The sequence below is a fragment of the Dermacentor variabilis genome, chromosome 3, assembly GCF_050947875.1.
Source record: "Dermacentor variabilis isolate Ectoservices chromosome 3, ASM5094787v1, whole genome shotgun sequence".
Lineage (NCBI taxonomy): Eukaryota > Metazoa > Arthropoda > Arachnida > Ixodida > Ixodidae > Dermacentor > Dermacentor variabilis.
Window position 1 is genome coordinate 178,538,662 of NC_134570.1, and position 18,089 is coordinate 178,556,750.

An 18,089-nucleotide genomic window follows, 5' to 3' on the forward strand; every position below is an offset into this window, starting at 1 on the left:
GGCGTTTGGTGCGTTGCGACACCACGTACCCGAGCACACGAGGGTTGGACCCTACCGCCTGTAGCCGTGCGCGGCTTAGCCGTGTCTGGGGAAAGGGGGATCCTGGGGGTTGAGCCGATGCTGGGTGTTTGGACTTTTAAGGCCCCCCGGCGGAGGCAACACACCTCTTCGGCCTCGGCTTCACATAGACGGCACCGTCAGACTGACCCACCTGGAGGTAATCGGCAGTCGCCTCTTCCTGTCCTCATCTCCAATCTTCGTCTTTCTCTCCCACTTTTCCATCTTTCCTGTCTTCTCTTCACTTCTTATTACTTCCGTATTTCTTGGCGGCAAGGGTTAACCGTGTGTAATATATCCTGTCTTGGGTATATATGTATTAGGTTATAGCGGCGATGCATGGCTGGCATCTGCACGTATTCTTCCAACCTTGCAGCGTCCCCTTGTTCGGCTCGGTGGTGGGTGGCCACCATCGCCGCCCAAATTTCCAATTCTATATGGCAAGCAACTTTCCTTCGCTACCTGATCGCTTCCTGAAGAGGAGGCGCACCGATGAAACATTCACTTTCTTATTGCAGCCAAAGCAATCTTTTGCAAAGTACCACGTTGTACATAGTCAGCACGATAAGAAAACAGTCAGAATGATCTCACCATTTGTTGTAGCGAAATCTCTCACTGAAGCAATTGGCCCAGGCTATAAAGTAACGAAGTGGCAAGTGGTGATCTTCATCTCGAACTTCACGACAAAGCTCAATATGACAAAGTCTCCAAACTTGTAGCATTTGGGGAAATTCCAGTCTGAGTGGGCCCACACAGGTCCATGAACACAGTGCGCGCGGTCGTCTCAGATGATGACCTTCTCGGACTGAGTGAATACGAACTACTAGAAGCATGGGAAGACCAGAACGTAGTAAAAGTGCAAAGAATAACATTAAGGCGAGATGACAAACAAATACCGACCAAACACATATTCATTACTTTCGGAACCAGCAACGTGCCTGAAATAATAGAAACCGGCTACTGCAAGCTCCGTGTTAGACCATACATCCCAAATCCGCGTCGATTCTTCAAGTGTCAGCGTTTTGGGCCTGGTTAGCAAACCTGCAGAGGGCGTGATACTTGTGCTAAGCGTAGTTCTTCTGAACACGCTTCTGACTCCTGTACTTGACCAGACCACTGTGCCAACTGTGAAGGAGATCACCCCGCCTACTCGCGATCGTGCCCTTCGTGGAAAAAAGAGAAACAAATAATAGAATTGAAAGTCAAACTAAACCTATCTTTTCCAGAGGGACGTAAACGTTTCGCTCTCCACAACCAGTCCCGTCCTCCGTACACGGCCGCCCGTCACAGGGAGTGTGACGGCGGTCACGCCATCAGCACTCCCTTCCCCCCCCCCCCCGGCTGGAACAGCCAGCGCCCTTCCAGCCCCCGCAAAGGAGGAACAGCAGACCCTCGGGCCTGCTGAACCCAGGGCCACTGCCCGTGCAGATAGGCCCAACACCCCCGCGAACGTGCCCGCTCCGCAGGCGCTATCCACCGCCACAGACGAGGTGATGGATACGAGTACAAATCCGGCGTCTCAGACGCCCAAGGAACGGCGCAGCTCCCTCGAGCGCGTCCGGAAGATAGCGAGATTTCGTTTCATAGGGCCTGGAAAGGACTCGTGAGCTTATATAGTCTATATTTCTTAGACACACAGCACAACACGCGTACATTATCGATACACAGATAATACAATGGAATGTCAGGGGTTTACTCCACAACCTAGACGACATTAAGGAACTCTTAAATAAGTACAATTCAAAGGTGCTGTGTGTCCAAGAAAAGTATCTTAATCCCTCACACACGAACTTTCTCCGGCAGTATGCCATTTACCGAAAAGACCGCAACGACGCCCTTGCCTCGTCTGGCGGTGTGGCAATAATTGTAGATAAGGGGATTGCTCGCCAGCAATTACAGCTCAAAACACACCTAGAGGCAGTCGCAGGCCGTGCGATACTGTTTGACAAACTGGCAACAAATCCTCACTATACATCCCCCCGAACTACCACCTTTCAAAAACAGAATTTCAAAGCTTTATGAATGAACTGCCCGAACCTTATATTGTCCTCGGAGATTTTAATGCACACAACACCCTTTGGGGAGGTTGTCGTTGTGATGCCAGGGGACGCTTAGTGGAAAGCTTCCTCTTGACTACAGGTGCATGCTTACTAAACAATAAAGAGCCTACATTCTATAGCGTGGCAAACAAAACATTTTCATCGATCGATTTAAGCATTGCATCTGTTAAACTCGTACCGTATTTAGAGTAGTACGTGCTTAAAAATCCATATGGGAGCGATCATTTTCCAATTATCATAAAATCAACAAAACGTGATGAATGCTCTCCATGCGTCCCCCACTGGAAAGTCGAGTCAGCCGACTGGAAACGTTACAAAGAACTCACCCGCATGACTTGGGAAGACATTTCTGCATTTCCTATTGATTACGCCGTAGCATATCTGACAGCATTTATTGTTGATGCGGCGTCTCTATGTATCCCTGAATCAAATATATTGCCCTTCAAACGACGTGTTCCCTGGTGGAATGCGGAGTGCAAAGAAGCTCGTAAAAATCAAAATAAGGCTTGGAGTCACCTTCGCGAATCTCCAACTGCCGAGAATCTTATCAATTTCAATAAATTAAAGTCACTAGGAAGAAGAACACACCGCCGGGCTAAACGGGAAAGTTGGCAAAAATAATCCGTAGCATCAATTCATATACAGACGAACAGAAAGCCTGGAATAGTGTGAACAAAATCAAAGGCCGCGAAACTCATCATCTACCTTTATTAAACACGCAAGGAGACACTATTCAGCACCAAGCTGATTCGCTAGGCGCACATTTTCAGTACATCTCGAGTTCATCCCATTACTCAGATAAATTTCTAAGATATCAGCGACAAGCGGAAAGACAGCCTCTGAACCAGAAAGGAAATAAAAATGAACCTTACAATCGACCATTTAACATGGTGTAAGTTCAGGCTACACTGAACTGTTGCAATAAATCAGGTCCTGGAGGCAATCGAATAGTTTGTGAGATGATTGAACACCTACACGCCGAAACACACAAAACACAACTATCACTCTTTAATTCCATATTCTCTGCCAGTTACATTCCATCTGCTTGGAAGCAAGCAGTCGTAATTCCTATTCTTAAAGAGCGCAAGGATCCAACTTCGGTCTGCAGCTACAGGCCTATAGCCCTGACAAGCTGCCTATGCAAACTCTTTGAGAAAATGGTAAACAGACGCCTAATTCATTATCTTGAGAGCAACAAAATACTAGACCCCTTGCAGTGTGGTTTTAGGGAGGGTATATGTACGACAGACCACCTTGTCCGCAAGGAGACGAATGTCCGAGATGCCTTCGTGCACAAGCAGTTTTTATTAGCCGTATTTTTAGATATGGAAAAGGCATACGACACAACCTGGCGTTTTGGAATTCTTCGTGATCTGGCTTGTATGGGTGTCAGAGGCAATCTCTTGAACCTGATTCAAAGCTACCTCTCTAATAGTACGTTCCGTGTGAGGGTTGGTAAAGCGCTATCTCGTCAATTTACGCGGGAAACAGGTGTGCCACAAGGTGGTGTGCTGAGCTGCATGCTCTTCATCGTAAAAATGAATTCCCTCTATAGCGTCATACAACAATGTTTTATTCAGTGTACGTGGATGACGTACAGATATGATTTAAATCATGCAATATTTCTATCTGTGAGCGACATATACAGCTTTGCTTAAACAAAATATCTAAGTGGGCTGACTAGAATGGATTCAAGTTAAACCCACAAAAAAGCACATGCGTTCTATTCTCTACAAAGAGAGGTATATTACCTGACCCTTTTGTCCATCTTAATGGACAGCCGCTATCTGTCAGCCACGAACAAATTTTTAGGAATCATCTTAGACTCGAAACTAACATTTATCCCTCACCTTAGGTATCTGAGAGCGAGATGTCTGAAGAAAATGAATTTACTAAAGCTCTTGTCCCGCACATCTTGGGGAAGTGACAGGAGATGCCTTCTGAGCCTCTACAAAAGCCGTATACGGCCCCTCCTCGACTATGGAGCAATAGTATATAGCTCTGCTGCGCATAGTGCTTTAAAGATGCTAGATCCCATTCACCACTTGGGTATACGTCTGGCTACAGACGCTTTTAGGACAAGTCCCGCACAAAGTCTGTATGTGGAGTGTAATGAATGGTCATTACATCTCCAAAGGACATATTAACTTTTTTCCTATGCTCTCAAGGTTAAATCAGACGTGCAGCATCCATGTCACTCATCTATTCGTGAAGTGTCTACAGCCAGATTATTTCGTAACCGCCCAGCTATTAGAGCTCCGTTGAACCTTCGTTTCATAAGACTGGCAGAAGAAATAGGTGTCTTAGTCCCAGAGAATGTCCTAATCGCACCCACTCGCCTTCTCTCACCATGGGATTGGCAGACCATTGAATGCGATGTCTCTTTCGTAGAAATATCTAAGAGGACGCCAGAAGCACATATACAATTCCATTTTCGTGAACTTCAGGAGTACTCCTGTACAGAATGCTATACAGACGCTTCCAAGTCCTCTAAGGGAGTTTCCTACGCAGCTCTGGGACCTTCATTTTTCGTATCCCGGGCACTAAATCCACACACAAGTATCTTACAGTGGAAGCCTACGCTATAGTATCGGCTGTTCAAAACATAAGGCTCACAAAACTTGCTAGGGCTATTGTGTTTACAGATTCATTAAGTGTAGTCAGAGCCGTACTTAGACCAAGAAAATATAAAAACTCAGTTTTTAGTGAGCTGTACAGTCTGTTGTGCTCCCTATATATGTGCAATCAAGTGACTGTCATATGCTGGGTACCTGGTCACAAAGTTATAAAAGGCAACGAAGCTGCTGACCAAAGCGCTAGGTCAGTAAGTTTTAGCGATGCAGATTCAAATATCCCCATCCCTACCACAGACCTAAAGCCTTTTCTACGCAGTAAATTGAGGAATAATTGGCAATGCAAGTGGGATACACAAGCAATGAATAAGCTTCACACAATAAAACCAAAACTGGGGAACTGGATAAATGGGAAAATAGCAAGGTACACGGAAGTACTTCTTTGCCGATTAAGGATAAGCCACACATACAGTACCCACTTTCATCTCTTGACTGGCGGCGATCCTCCAACTTGTGTTAAGTGCGGCAATAGTCTCACAGTCCTCCATGTTCTAATTCAGTGTCCTGCAATACAAACAGAGAGGAAAAAGTATTTCCCTGCTACATATCGTGAGAATATACCCCTTCACCCTGCATTTTTTCTTAGCGATGAACCACTTTTTAATCTGCAAACAGTCTTAGAGTTTTTAGCCGGAACAGACACCCTGAAAATCATTTGGTCAGGCAACTTTTAGCACACGACCAACAGCATTGCATTCAAAGGCTCTCTTGAAACTCTGGTGTCAGTGTTACGTTTTATTGCACCATGCTTTAACGAAAGCCCATTGCCATAGCCCACATCACATCCTAGTTACTGTCATTATTTTAGCCCCTATATATTCTACGCCACTTACAGCGGAAGTTTTTAGGGCCTTTTACAGCCATATCACATCTACCATGATGAGTTCATTGTGCACGTCATCCACAATACATCGTCAACATTACCACTTGCCATGGCACTCTTTGGCCAAACCTGGCCCTTGCGCCATAAAACATCACACATCTTCATCAGCACGACTTCAAACTTAACTGCAGGTACTGCGAAGCACTAATCGCAGAGCAAGATCACATATTTTGGGGGTGCCCATCCAACCCACCATCAAGAATGATTCATCTGCAAGCTCCCACACTAGAGGCCTGAGAGCGTACGATCAAGACTGATGACCCAAAATGCCAAGTCATGCTGGCAGAGTGGGCTAACCGTGTCGCGGTCACATGGCCTTCACACTAGCTCCTCTGCCAGGGTCGCAATAACTGATACGCCTCTAATAAAATTTATTTGTCCCTCCCCTATCAATGAACTCATAGCGACGACCGCAACGCTTTGGCCGCTTGCGTCTGCAGTATACTCCTTCTTGAAGAATAGTACTAGAATGGCCCTTTTGGGACTTTTCATGGGCGACAGGGCAAGGCCATTGGCGATGCAGCTAGCTTTTGAGCCCTGATGTCGGGGCTCATCTCTATATTGTATATACTCATCTATACGGGTTGTGGTACATTGAATGTTACAGGGTTGAAGAAGAAATATTTTCCTTACCCGCTCCACCCGGGTAAATACAAAAGGATGAACATGCGAGAGTAAAATTCGCAGAATGATCACCAATGAAACTCCTTCGTTTTAAACGCAATGTCTCAAACTACGTGAGAAGTGTCTGAGATTGCTCTGCACCTACGCTTTCTGGCCTATCATGGTGCTTGAAAAAAATTGCTTGCATCGAGTGCGAACTCACTTTGAAAAACCTGTAGGTCACACCGCGCCTTTGCTTGTAACAACCACTCAGTGCCGCGCTGTGTAACAAAGCCAGTGAGAGACTCGGAGACCTTCTCGACTTAAAACAGCCTCATTCACCGAAGGCGAAAGAAAACACTCAATAGCGAAGACACTATTCTAACCGTCTGATCACAGTGCAGCATTTACGTATAATAATAAAAAACAATGTGTGGCATACGCATTTTATTTGACAATATATTTTATTACAGTATCATACAACCTATACAACCAGAATGTCTCGCTGACTGAGTTATAGCGTTGGTGTGGCGGTGTTATTTATTACTTTATCAAGACAGCTGTGTTTCATTTTCCAATGGGTATCTCCACTCCGACGCCAACGTTAGCCTCTGGCTTGCCCTTGTACGTCTTTCCTTCGTGCCGCAGCACGTCCTGGGAGACGCCGCCGCCCAGAACAACTTTGGCGCCGTTATTGGCACGGTAGACGTCGTACTCTCCACGCACTTCGGCGCCGCCTGCGAAGTTGCGCTGGTTGCGACCTCCGGCTTGCGCATTTACGTCATAGCGGAACTGCAATAAAGCATAGAAATGGTTGTTGTGAGACCTCCATGTTTCCCTTTGCGAGGTAGGGTAGAAGTGGTAATGGATGAATCAATACATCTTTATTTTAAGCGGTCACGAACAATCAGAGGTCTACATCCTGGCGCACAGGCAAACAAAGCAGTAGGTAAGACAACTACGACTAAAGGTTCCGCGATAAAAAATAGAATAGAAACCAGAAAAAGAAACTGATCAATGCCAACACAATCAGCAACAATACAGCAATTCGACAACTGTTTATAGAGAACATGTATGGATTTAGAGCGATACTACGAGAAGGCAGGAGAGGATAGATAGACAGCTGTCGGTATACAGACGGCTCAAGAGAAAGTGCGAAGTTCCCAACCGAAAGAATACACGCATTGAAAGATATCATGGTGGAGGAAATGACCGTTGTAGAAAGTCCGCGTTATGTCCTGAGCTGAGTGTCTGCTAAAGAAAGGCAGGAACTTGTGAGGGTCTGTGTTCCTTGGTAGCCTTCTGCGTTACCTGTAGTGCAACAGAAGCTAGTAGACACGTGAAAGTGATAATTCTATGAATTATTTTATATAAGTAGAGGACGTCTGTACGACTACGTCTGCAGCGATGTGACGGAAGTGCAGAATAACTATTAACATTTGAAAGATTGTTGGAGCATGAAGTGAGAAAACGATGTTCAAATATAGTCACGAACTTTTTCTGCATACTCTCAGATAAAATGCCGTTTTAATTGTTTGTGCTATTTAAATCACGGAGGAATATACGAATAATAGGAGGTAGGCGGACGTAAACAATTCCAGGGAGGGCATTAAGGTGTTGAAATCTCTTGTAAGTCAACAGACGGAACTGGGCGCACGCTGGCCTCGTGATGCTACGGTCTTAGAGTGGGCATCGAAGCTCAACGCTCTATCAAAAAGCACACCGAGTTTGCTTATCTCAACAACGCTCGTCGACACTGCATGACATTATGGGTAGCAATATGTTCAAATAGTGCGACTGCAACAAGGACACAGAGAGGCCAAAGTATACCACAGCAGAAGCGCTGACTGCCACCTGAAATTTTATTCGAAGAATGGTAGCCTTTATATATCAAGCCCCGAATATGCATTCATACATAAATCCATATATATTATACAATCATAGTCCATCATGAAAAAAGTACTATTTGTTTTTCTGATAACCCATCTGTCTGCAACCTTTCTCATATACAAGCCACTAACGCATATGTCACCAGGCCTGTGCACTAGTTCCGGGGCTGCGTTTATTCCTCCCTCTCGGAGGAGTTATGAGACCTCTTTTCTTTTCTTCCTGTATGTACAAACGGTTCCCTGGGGATTCATCCAGAGGTGCCGTCTCGTGAACTATCATTTCAGGACATGACTTCTGCGGAAGCCCACATGATGAAAGGATAGAGAGAGACAGAGAGTAGATCTATTTAATGAGCTTTGGAGAGGCTTTCCTGGCTGCTCGGACTCCAGATAAATATGATGCAAAGCGAAATCATGGGCACAGTGAACAACACAGATGCACAGCATACACGAAGCACATCACACCACTCAACAAAAAAAGGGTAATTGCAAGTTATGCAATTAGTGGTCAAAAGACCCTTAATTGCATGAGGTGCGCAGTCAACATTAGGCCCCGGGCCAAGAACACATATTAGCTCAATGGATGTCAGTCATGGATATTAAATTTGGTGACTCATACGGTGATCCTGCGCTTCACTGCTCCTGCAACATTCAGTCATGTATTAATGTTCAGTGTGAGCATAAGGCTGCTTTTTCAACTGTTGTTAATAGTCTGCGACACGCAATTATGATTTCGCGTACGCTCAAGGCAGGGCGCAATGGCACGTAAGCTTCACGCCAAGTGCCTGCTGAGCTTTGTGGCTTCACGTTACACTCTACTAGACGCCACCTTTCGCTTTCTCAAATACCTCGCTTAATAGGAGATATGCGAAACACACTAAGTACGCTTTGCCGCGCTAATAGGTTGTCCTACACAGGAAGGCCGGCAGCCGGCTTATGACGCCAATGAGATCCGGGGAGGTTTTTAAACAGCCACGATGTAGCAAGGAAGAGATGGTGGCAATGATAGCGGCATCTGCACATGCGCTCCTGCCTTATTGCTACTTCCAGGGCGACGTTTCGTGTGAGTAAGCTGGCTGCGTAGGAAAGCGCATGTGCAGAATTTCAAATAGACCGGATTGTGTCGTTCTTTTATTTGCTCCTTTGCACATATTATCGGAGCTCGGTTCTGTCGTCGTATTAAAATATTAAATAGCCTTGGTACTCTGAGATGCTTTCGCTATTTCTTAGAAGGCAGACAAGTCAACACGGTGCCTTTGTCTTACCAGTACCGATGCGGCTGAGAAGAGATAGCACGGAACTAAGAATGAACGGGTCTTGCAAATGTCGACATTTCTTTTACTATGTGAATGATGCTATTTCTTTTACAGTATCGAATAAAAGCAGCTATTCGTTCTTACCGTTAAACATTATCTAATTGACTGGAAGTTCTGTTTGCCGATCAAAGCGGGTACTTACACGGCTGGGCTGAGGTCTGAAGTTGAACTTTGGCAGTCTCCTCTGGAAGCCAGGACAAAGGGATCAGTGAGAAAGACATGCCTAAGGGCACCTGAATGCCACTGTTCTGAAATATGCTACATTCCCGACGCGTTAACTTTCTCGGCTCGGCAGTCAGGACTTTCAACATTTTAACCCATGAACGGCGTTAGTACATAGCCTCTTTGTGCACATCTTTTTCTATGTAAGATCAATGTTAGTGAACCCTGTTTCGAAGGCAGGGCATACAACACCCACAAACCACAGTGTGAACAGAATAGAGTCCGGGCCTCACAGTTCTCAAAAGGATGACACCAAGAAAGAACTTCCTTTTCTTAGAGTTATTGCAGATATTAAAACATTTTCAATGTAGGCATACTTCGCTTTTCTTTCTCAATGAATCCTTGGCTATAGTTCTTAGCGGTCAAATATCCACTAATCACGCACCAAAAAACAATAAGCTACATAGGCTACCTTTTGTTATCATGTTTTTTTTTATTTATTTACTTATTAATATTATTTACATTTATCAACATTGAGCGAAATACGCATTTACTGGAAAATAAGTGCATTTTCTTGGTGAATAAAATGTATTGGCCATCAAACCACGAGAGGGGTTTACACGCAAAACAATAGAACACCAGTGAATGCACTGCACTAGGAATTTTTTTTTTTTACGTGATGAGAAATACCGTCGGCTACGGGCAGGTGGATTGCTCATCGGCGTCACACTTACCTGTAACCACCAAATCAAGCTGCCAATTCAAACGAGGGTGTTCGTACCAGTCGTCAAGTTCTCACTTTCGCTTTTCTAGTTATCGCTTCAGATAATCACACGCCGAACACAAAAATTACGCGGAAGCCTGCAGCCTGGCGAAAACTTGTTTTCGGGTGCTCTCGCAATTGGAAAATGGGGTGAGAGGAACGAAGTTTAAAATCTTATTTATATTTTGGTGGTACTCAAGTTCCAGGAAATGCTGGCATTTTTTTCAATACCTGTAGTCTAGTGTTGTTTCAATGGACTTGTAGTGCTGCGGCCCACTGAAATTTTAGGTAATTCTTCATTGTGAATATCCAAGCAGCACGTGTCCCGAAATTTTCATAGTAGTAGACACGGCGCTCCCGCTTTTGAGATCCCCCCCTCCTTCCTCCATAAAGCATTCATAGATAGAAAAGTCTACTGAAGAAGTCAGAGGTTGAGACAGAAGTCGTTGCTAACATTTAATTACCATCATTAATGTTATTATTTCCATAATGCCACAGAAGCCCATTGAAGGTTAGGGCAGGCACAGCAAGGAAATCTGTACTAATTGCTTATTTGAAGTTAAGATTACTTTCATTATTGTTATTGTAGTTGTTAGTACTTGTAGTACAACTACTACGGCTACCACACGAAGGAACTACCGAAGCGAAAGATCCAGTGCGTTTTTGTCAGAGAAGCTTGGAAACATGCTTTTCTTTATTAGTTGCTGGTGGGAAAACATCTTTAAACAGAAATAATGTTGGGAAACAATAGAGCTTGATCAACGGTTCTTGCAATATGTCGATAACTTCAACAGCAGCATTAAGAGTAGCAATTACCTGGTACTCTCTTTAATCGATAAGAGAAAAAAAATGGGGAAAACTCCTCTTAGAGGACTTACCTGTGCGCTGATTACCGCCGCAGCTGTAAAAAAAAAAGGAAGTTTGTCAGGGGTTCATAAAGACAGACATGAAGAAATGGCTACCACAACCCAATTAAAGAAGCAAAAATCATTTCGTGACTTCTGTTTAAAAACGGAAAAAGTGGTTCACGCTTAACATATAGAAAAAAAAAAAAGAAAAAAACTGTGCGCATGGAAGCAGCGTGTACCTGCACATGTAAGCACATGCTGAAATAAAAAAAAAGTATTCGAGAAAAACCCCTACCAGCGAACTTTTGATTCACTAGTAATTTCTTTTCATTAAACTCCTTCGGCGAGACGCGACGCTTGTTTCGTGGACGTTGTACAGGCGCGCGCACATAAATACTGAACTACCGCCGACGGCCTTTAACGTCGCTCAACGTACCGCAGATTTTACGCCCGCTACTCTTACGATCGTACAAAGCTACGAGAAAAGAAGTTGCTTAAGGCAGCGTTACTAAACCTCCCACAGACACGCGTGCGGGCTCCGACCCTGGAGGTCCCCTGTCAGCGTCACGGACGGCGAAAACAGCCTCCTAAATCGAAGCTTACGCTTCACTCAAGGACAGCTTTCGAGAGTGCAGGTATTGAGGTCAACGCAAGGGCATTGGAATGCCAGCGTGTATCGTCGCCTTACTCTGCGAAAATAACGCGGCCCTGCAACAACTAGACATTTATGTTCGTAACCAAAAAATTTTCTAATTACAATCTTCCGAGGTGGCATCGGGCAGACGAGGATATTATGGTCGAGTGAAAATGGCAGGTTGCTGATGTTGCGGCGCAGCCAGCTCCAAGGACGCCGTCTGACGCTCGCGAGTTCCGGACGGATCACCGGGGCCGCCGTGACTGAACGACGACACGACGCAGGAACGAAGCAGTAAGCAAAAGACTAAATGATGGCTCGGGAATATTTTGCACGGCTTCCCCGACACGTGCTGAAGAACCGCTGTGTATGGCGAGGAGTGGCAGTCGGTGATTGCTGACGACGTCCTGGGGTCGGACGTTTCCTTTCCCTCTCCCTCTCTCTCTTAGTATTATTTTTTTTTTGCTCTCGTTTCTTTGGCGAAATGAGTTATCGCAAAATTCACAGGGTAGATGGTTCGACGAAAGCAGTATTTGTCCCCCAAGCGACAGGCTGAATACGCTATGGGGAAACTGATGTTTTTCAGAATGCACATAGCATCAGGCAGCGTGAAGAATGAAGACAGGACTGGCGTGGCTCACATCAAAAACATGGTCTAGATGTAAAGCTGACTCGCCAGTCATATTACGTAGTTGATGGCAGCTGGCAAGCTTTGTTGCTAAAGCGCTGCGAAGTTTGAGGCAGCCTTCGCATACGAAAGTGTGATTCAATTACGAAGATTAGTTTTCCAATAAATGTCCTCTTGCACCCTCCTGCTTCATTGACGATGTGGAACATTTTTTTTTTTTCAACCTGCGCATTTTCTTGCAGTTTGTATTTGTTGCACTGAGTAGCAGTTCTCACTTGTATAGGGAAACAATTATTACTAGATGACGTGTGCGCGGCTACGGGTGTTTCGCAGACAACATAATTGTCGCACCGCTACCCAGGAATATGCACCCAAAACATAACATCAACAGGAGAGTTGCACGAGCCAGGGCGTTAATCAAGAAAATGGATAAAGGGGGCAGAGGAGCCTGCTTTGTTGATTCGGCTGCATACAAGGATCGAACTAAGTTCGCGGCGGCGGTAGTGGATCATCAGGGCAATTGCACCAACTGCGCCACGGTCTACACTAGCAAACCAACAAGCAAACAAGTTGTCATTGCATTGGCACTAACAGACGATAAATTCACAGAAATACATAGCCGCTCGAAAACAGTTACTAGAGCTTTCAATAGGGGAAAAATTGCCCCACAGGCTGCGAGAATAATTAACAAGAGGCAAACAAATGTTACACGTTGCATTTATTGGTTCCCGGCGCACCTTGGTTCACTTGATGGTATTCCTGTCAATCCAAATGAATCGGCCAACAGCGTGACCTTACAGACCGGGCCGTTTTTACATATGGTTTTGATTCTGCTGGATTGGAGAACTTAGAGAGAGATACGCTCATTACATATAATGAAATTACAGAACATTACTACATGGGAAGGAGGGAGTTTCCATCCCCTCACTAAGGCTAAACAGAGCACAAGCAGTTACACTTATGCAATTACAAACAGAGTCTCATTATTCATCTGCACAAATAAACGAATGGTATGACATTGCAGACATGAATATTATATGCAAAGCCAGCAAAAAGGAGATATGCACGCTTGAACATCTGCTCTGGGAGTGTGGGTTGCTCGGTCCTGGCATTTCCCGGAATCGGTGTTTAGGAATGATCAGATCTCCAGATTCTCTCCCTCAAGTCCTGGCTGTCCAGTACGCCCGTGATAGGGCTAGGAGGCTCGACCTCCCGGTCCCAACATGGGACTAGCCAGGCAGGTGGCAACACCTTGTACAGGACAAGAATAAAGTTTTTTCCTCCTCCTCCTCCTGTTTTCTTAACATTATTTCGCTGAACTCTTACTAAGATTTAGCATTTAACGATATTCGTAAGAACTCATGTCGGGGATTTCAGCATTAGTGTATTTATTTCTGACATCGGTGCCCCAGGCGAGGATACTATCAAGTGTTGCTAGCGCGGGAAATACTCAACCCAACACACACATTATCTCCAATAGAGAGGTCTCTTTCATCCTTCACCCTTGAAAAGCTGCCTTTCAAATAAACGTAATGCCTCTGTAAATAAGAACTGCAACCCCGTAAGTGTCCAACGAAACAAACAAATGATAAGTTACCTTTGTACGCAGCTTTCCAATCATTCGCATTCTCACATCTTGCCTAATGCATCATACAGAAAAAAGAACGGCGCCATTTTGTTGTTGTTTTTTACATACAATCTTCAGCCACACTGAGCTGTCCGCACAGTTCTTGGTGCAGATGTCTGTATTTCATTATATGTTGACCAAGAATTTAGACTGTGTCGGCACTGTTTCCAAGGGCGTTTCTTTGTTTTTATTTCTTTATGCCAAAAGCTTTCGCATGAATCAAATCACTTTCCAGCCTCTTTACTAGTAACCCAGATTCTTTTTCGTTCAAGCTACTATGTATAACTTGTGAATAGGCTACTCCTGTCGGTAACGGAGTAAAATCAGTTATAGGGAGGGAAAGAGAAAAGCAGAAGGCAGGGAGGTTAACAAGAATAAAAGTCAGTTACATAAATTAAAATAGGTAAATAAACTTGGCATGCTTAGAGTTATAAACTATTATCTATCGCGAACCCTTCGACCTATCGTTCGAACGAGTACATGGAAGTACACGGGGTGTATCATGTGTGTGCTGCCTCTACCTTTTAAGCTGGTCCTTTAAGAATAATTCAGGTAATTATCTCAAATACGTGCCACCTAGCGCAATATTAATAATTCAGAATATGTGCGCTCTGTGCAAATATGGCAGTCTAAATTTAAAGAAGGCCACGCCATGTCGACAGCTGTTTTAGTATTGACATCATTAGTATTTGGAGAATATTCCATCACAAAGCGGTTCGTGGAGCACAGTTTCCTTTACTGCCGCACTTCAGATGCCTTGAACAACTAATTAAAGACATTACCCAATAACGCCTGGGTAATGTCAATAACACCATAATTGAATATTAACGTAAAGACGACTAAAGTAAGGTTTAAGAGCATGGTAAGATAACAAGAATTTCTTCTTGGCAGTAAGCCTAGGAGCTCTCCGAGAGCTCTCCAAGACTTGGGTCATGAGAATGATATTTACAGAAGCAAGCTATGCAGGTTCAACGCACATGCTGTTATCTATGTGAATGAAAGCTATAGTGAAGCGGGTAATTTAATGCTGTTAAGAATTTGTTCTTGGCAGTAAGCCTTTAGGAGCTCTCCAAGAGCACATACATATAGTACTCCAATCAGTCACGGGAGACTTGGCTTATGAAAAGGATATTTGCGGAAAAAAGTAATGCGTAGTCAACACACATTCTTTAATCTCTGTGAATTGAAGTTGTAGTGATGCGGGTAATCTATTGGTGTACAAACAAATGCAATGGGCCAAAAAACGAGACGCATATTTAAGAGAAAGGCAGAAGGCAGTGTCGATTATCGAGGAAACGCACGTGTAACGGATATTATGGTTGACATCAGAAGAGAAAAATTTAGGGGACGTTTAAGCTTCGCCTTTGAGAGTAGAATGCGATAGCATTCAAAGGCCCCTGTCCACTTCTCATGCTTCCCAGCAACTGCAGCTTATGTAACCGTAATTCTTTCCTGGAAACGCTGGCGGCGTTTCTAGGTGTAAGTCGTACTTTACGAATTTTCTCACGCACTTTAATTTGAGAAATTAAATTAGTTCAGTAACTCCTGCCTCCGCGCGTAGGACCTGCGTGGATCGGGATTTTTCTCATACGGACATCGCCGTCGACGACGACGCCGGTTTTCCTGGCCCTTAACGCTACCGCGTTGATGCTAACGATGGTCAGGGCATGCAATGCATCGGGCAGATGAAACCAAATTAAAGTATATTCTGGGGTCTTAAGTGCGGGACGGCACAATCTCATTATGAGGCACGCAGTAGCGTGGGGAAGGATCCAAAACAATTTCTGCCCCCTAGCGTTCTGTAACATGGACGCAACGATGCGTATGCGGTCGTTCTTGTATTTCGCCCCTATCGAAGTGCGACCGCCGCGGCCGGCATTTGAGCCCCTGACCTGGTTTTTAGCAGCATCCTGCCAAATCCATTACGCAACCGCGGCGGCTACTGGGGCAGATAAGCGGTGGCATGTCAGAGTTACAGAATGGGTTCCAAGAAAGCAAGTGCGGCTGACAATGGCAGAGCACTAGGTCGCGTGATGGAATTGCGATACTTTCAGGCATAAAATCCGCCCAGCTGGCGAAAGACAGAGCTAGGTAATCGGAGATTTCTGAAAGACGCCTCCGTCCTGAAGTGGACATAACCATGCTGATGATGCGGGCGATCTGTTGGGCTTCAGCCAGTGTGACTGATTCTTAGTGTTTTGCGCAGGCTGCGCTTGTTACAATGGCGGCCCCGCGTGCAGCGACGGCAAAATGAAACCAACGAAGCGATCTGCTTGCTCGACTACTCGCATATGACAACGCTCTAAAAAAGCTTGAAACCTTTAAAGCGTATTTTTTTCACACATTAATGATCGTAATCTGTCTTGATATCCTATCCTTTATTGAAAATTCTTTGCTCACAACTTTTCTGTACTGTGTCACGCTCATAACCCGCGCAGCCTTAATAATAAGCACGGGGTGAATAAATGTAGATTACGCAATATGGATAACTATTATTTTTATGCGGCTCCTAAGGATGTGACTGTTGTTAAAGTGAATACGTGGCGGTCAATATCAAACCGAAGCCGTTCACATAGGCTTATCTCGCAGCCTCTATGCAACATTCGCATGCAAAAGTACATTTAATAGAATTTGCTATTTCTATGTTCATAATGAAGGCTTTAAACAGAGTGAATGCCTGTTCGCGTATGTGATTTCTGCGTTTTGTTTATTGCAAAGGATTCCTGTCACTATTTTTTATGTACTTTTACTAAGCCAATGCGACGCCATCCTTGGTTATTGCTGGGTTTCTCCGGCTCTAACGTTTCCACTAATAACAACGGCTGTTCAATATAGCAATGTTAAGTTAAAAGAAAAAAAAGGAGTTGTTGATAAAGGTGGTAAGCTGTGTGTTCCATACTGCGACCACTTGGAGTCTGTAATGTAACTACAAAGTTTCGCCACACGAGCGCTTTGACATTCGGCCACCTTCGGAAAATGGTCGTGGTCGGCAATTGAACCTTTGATCTCGTGCGCAGAAAGGCATCTTGATAGCCACTAAGGATCCACAGAAACGGCTTATTTACTACCGTAGCCACTTAGCCAAATCTTTGCCGGGCGATACCGGCAGTGTTTTCACTCTAAAAACTTAGCGTTACGCCGATGAACAGTTCAACCGTTCCTAATCAATTTCTGGGATCGGCACAGGTGTCCCACAACCGGGTTGCCGCAACAAGCTGGGTTACACACTTACCGGCAAAGGCGATCAAGAGCACGAGGCAAAGGCGAGACATCTCCTATGCTTGACCAGTGGAGGCCGTAAAGCAACGCAAGGGGCGAAGGAAATGGCAGATGCGGACGACGACGGAAGGTGCCGTAGCTCGCGCCTATTTATGCCTCGAAAGATCCCGGGCTGTTTGCCTCATCGGCAACTGCACCCACCTCGGCGAGACATCGCAGGCGAGCGGGTAGATTGCACGGTTCGAGCGCAACCGGCGCCACCGGGTTTCACTGAGAATATCGCGTGCGTGCACGCGGAAGTCAGTCCGCCTTCGGAAGCGCTCGCCATTGTAATATCTGCTCGCGCCGGGGCTTTCCTGAGGCGGCTGGCATGACGGATGCCCGACTACAAACGACGCTGATATGCACGCGCGTCCGGCTCAGCCGCCGCCGCCGCCACGTGCCCGACCTCTGCCTTCGGGCGAGGAGCAAATGTCGCTGACACTTAACGGACCAACAAGGAGCGGTAAGGACGCTGAGCACGAGTGTGCGGAGTTGCATTCGCGCAAATATCATCGAGATGGCAATCTATAATTGTGGTGCTAACAAGGATCGAACCAAGCGTTCCCACACATAGCCTGACACGCACGGCGCACATTGCCAGCTGAACTTAAGCACGCGTCCTCCTTGTACCGAAGCTAAATTGGCTGAATAAAACACACGGGACGCTTATTCAATTTGCAAGTCCTTCCGCCGAGTAGAATGTAGGTTGTTCCTCATAGCACAAG

The 18,089-nt window shown here is 45.2% G+C and overlaps 1 protein-coding gene across 1 annotated transcript; it reads right to left on the minus strand.

Moving 5' to 3' along the window:
• Positions 1–6,668: 6,668 nt before the first annotated feature.
• Positions 6,669–17,660, minus strand: LOC142576547 (uncharacterized). The gene is made up of 4 exons (XM_075686712.1): positions 17,336–17,660; positions 11,245–11,267; positions 9,584–9,625; positions 6,669–7,028 (listed from the first exon to the last, which is right to left on the minus strand). Exons 1-4 carry the CDS (start codon positions 17,373–17,375, stop codon positions 6,804–6,806), a joined length of 330 nt encoding a protein of 109 aa, XP_075542827.1. The 5' UTR covers positions 17,376–17,660; the 3' UTR covers positions 6,669–6,803.
• Between the last annotated feature and the right edge of the window lie 429 nt (positions 17,661–18,089).